General features: G+C 42.0%; 1 protein-coding gene across 1 annotated transcript in view; it reads left to right on the plus strand.

The window, feature by feature from the left end:
* Positions 1 to 294: 294 nt before the first annotated feature.
* LOC121372103 (fibrillin-1-like) overlaps positions 295 to 2,432 on the plus strand; it is a 20,207-nt gene continuing 18,069 nt past the window's right edge. Inside the window, exons 1-2 of the mRNA XM_041498366.1 lie at positions 295 to 457; positions 488 to 721. Coding sequence (XP_041354300.1) covers positions 295 to 457; positions 488 to 721 — 397 coding nt within the window. The remainder of the gene's footprint in view (positions 458 to 487; positions 722 to 2,432) is intronic.

The raw sequence follows: 2,432 nt of genomic DNA on the forward strand, positions 1-2,432 counted from the left end.
CCGAGAGGACCGAGCAATCAGGCTTGCGCATTTGCGCGATCGTTACCTTACTGCCACCAAAACTGCTCGCAACACCATAGGCACTCACAATCGTCCCATCGTCCCTACATTGTTCTCCCTCTGACGCCATTACATCGACAACGTCGCATGAATTAGTTGCGTGCACATGCACCGGATGAATCAAGGTTCACACTTTTCCGGTCGGACGGGCGACGTCGCCTGTATCGACGTTGTGGGGAGAGATTTGCCGACGCTTGCGTTGATGAGAGGGACAGATTTGGGGGTGGCTCAGTCATGGTCTGGGATGGAATTTCCCATGGGTTGAAAACGCCTTTGGTGTTCATCGCTGGGAACCTGACAGCCGTCCGATACAGGGATGAGATCCTGCAGCCTCACGCCGTGCCCTGTGTCCAGCAAAACAACCTGACATTGCAACAAGACAACGCGAGGTCCGCATGTTGCAAGAGTGTGTAGGACTTCCTTGCAGCGAACAACATCGGCCCCCTCGACTGGCTCGCTTACAGCCCCGATCTGTCCCCCATCGAGAACTTGTGGGATCAGTTGGACAGGAGAGTGAGGAATCGTCCAAACCCATCCATCACCCTTGCAAAGCTCAAAGATGCCTTGGTAGACGAATGGAATAACATTCCAATGAGGAGTGTGAATGCCTTGATGAATTCCATGACCAGGAGGGTCAGGGCAGCTACACAGGCACGAGGTGGTAACACACGGTACTATTGAGACCAATGAGACTAGTGGACTCATACACAGATTAACGATAATTAAATGACACATGACGGATACCAATGAATTGTTTCCATGAGTGTTTGGTTTCAATTATAGTGGGATACTTTCATTTGCAATCGGATTATGTTGCCATTGTCTTTCACATTTCAATAAAAAAAAAAAATTGACAGTATTATCATTGGTATCCGTCCTTCTTAGATATGTAGTACAACTGTACATATCGTGTTATACAATTTGATCTGCTGGCTTTAAAGTTGACCCGACGTTTCTTTTCTTTTCTATATATATATATATATATATATATATATATATATATATATATATATATATATATATATATATATATATGCATGGAAGCAATCACGGCTTTAATTCCTTTCCACTCTGGCTTGGGCGGAGTTGCCATTTTGATCATGAAATACGGTTTTGTCATTCAGAAAAAAAGCAATTTGATTGTGGGTTTTTGTTTTTGTTTGTTTTTTGTTGTGGGTTGGGTTTTTTGGGGTTTTTTTTTTTTTTTTTTTTTGGTTTTGTTTTTTTTTGGTTATTTTGTTGAAAATACGTCTTTTCTTTAAAACCGGGTTTTACTTAGATTAAAAATGATATAGCCGTATCCAACCTTCACTCATATAATACTCTCTAGCGAATACAAAACTATTTGTGGGAGCCCTTTATGTTATTTAGGCTTAAACTGGAGCTTATAATTGTTTAATTTTACTTTCCCTCAACCCGTGGGCACTGTTACATACCAGGACAGCCTTTTAATTCACTGCCATCCGGGCACTCGGTCCAGCCATTACACACCCAGGCTGACGGAATACAGCTGCTTGACCACATGCTTTGTGTCCTTGTGACGGTACATGCTTTTAATATCTTTTCGCCTGTGGCGATATTAATTGTTTTAGAGGACCGTGTGAAGTTCCAAATGCACTTAGCCCAGATGGGCAACTTGTTATGTAATACCTTCGCGCGACCGTGCATTCCAATATGCACTTAGTCCAGCTGTGGAGGCCATGTGGCTAGTAGTTACGTAATACCTCTGCGAGTGCGGTTTTTACAACCGTGATTTTGGCGACTGGCGACAGAATGTCTGGTCATCTAAGGAAAGATACCGACTCTGGGAGAGGTGGAAATATCAGATGATACGTGAGGGACCGCCTTGTACACCCAAGCGATATTCGCTGTCTCTGAGAGTTTTGAATAAATAGCTAGGATTTTAGAGATATCAGGGAGAAACATAGGAAGGCTCCAGGGGATCGCTGTCCGTCCGGACTGGTAAATAATTTTATTTCTGCTCTGTGTATAACCTTGATGTGATTGATGTGACTTTAAATATTTTAATACTGTATTATACCAATATTATTTAGACGGTGCTGCCGGTCATCGACGCAGTAATCTGTAGCTCACTGTCCTAAATATTATAAAAAGCTTAACCAGTCATCCTAGAGGACCTAGGTAAAACTGTAGGTTATTGTCTTTATTGTGATAGGTACCAGTATTAATTCTGTGTTACAAGGTACTGAATGAGTAGTTAAGGGTTAATTAAAAATAACCAGTTAGGAATAGAGTTGTAATTCCTTTATTAATTAAATTCCCCTGGAAGCGTTTCTCAATCATCACACGTGTGGGTGTTGTGTCACGGTGAAGTGAATTCAGCATATTGTGTAAAATAGAAACCTAGAGAT

Source organism: Gigantopelta aegis, chromosome 4 (assembly GCF_016097555.1).
Source record: "Gigantopelta aegis isolate Gae_Host chromosome 4, Gae_host_genome, whole genome shotgun sequence".
NCBI classification, from domain to species: domain Eukaryota; kingdom Metazoa; phylum Mollusca; class Gastropoda; order Neomphalida; family Peltospiridae; genus Gigantopelta; species Gigantopelta aegis.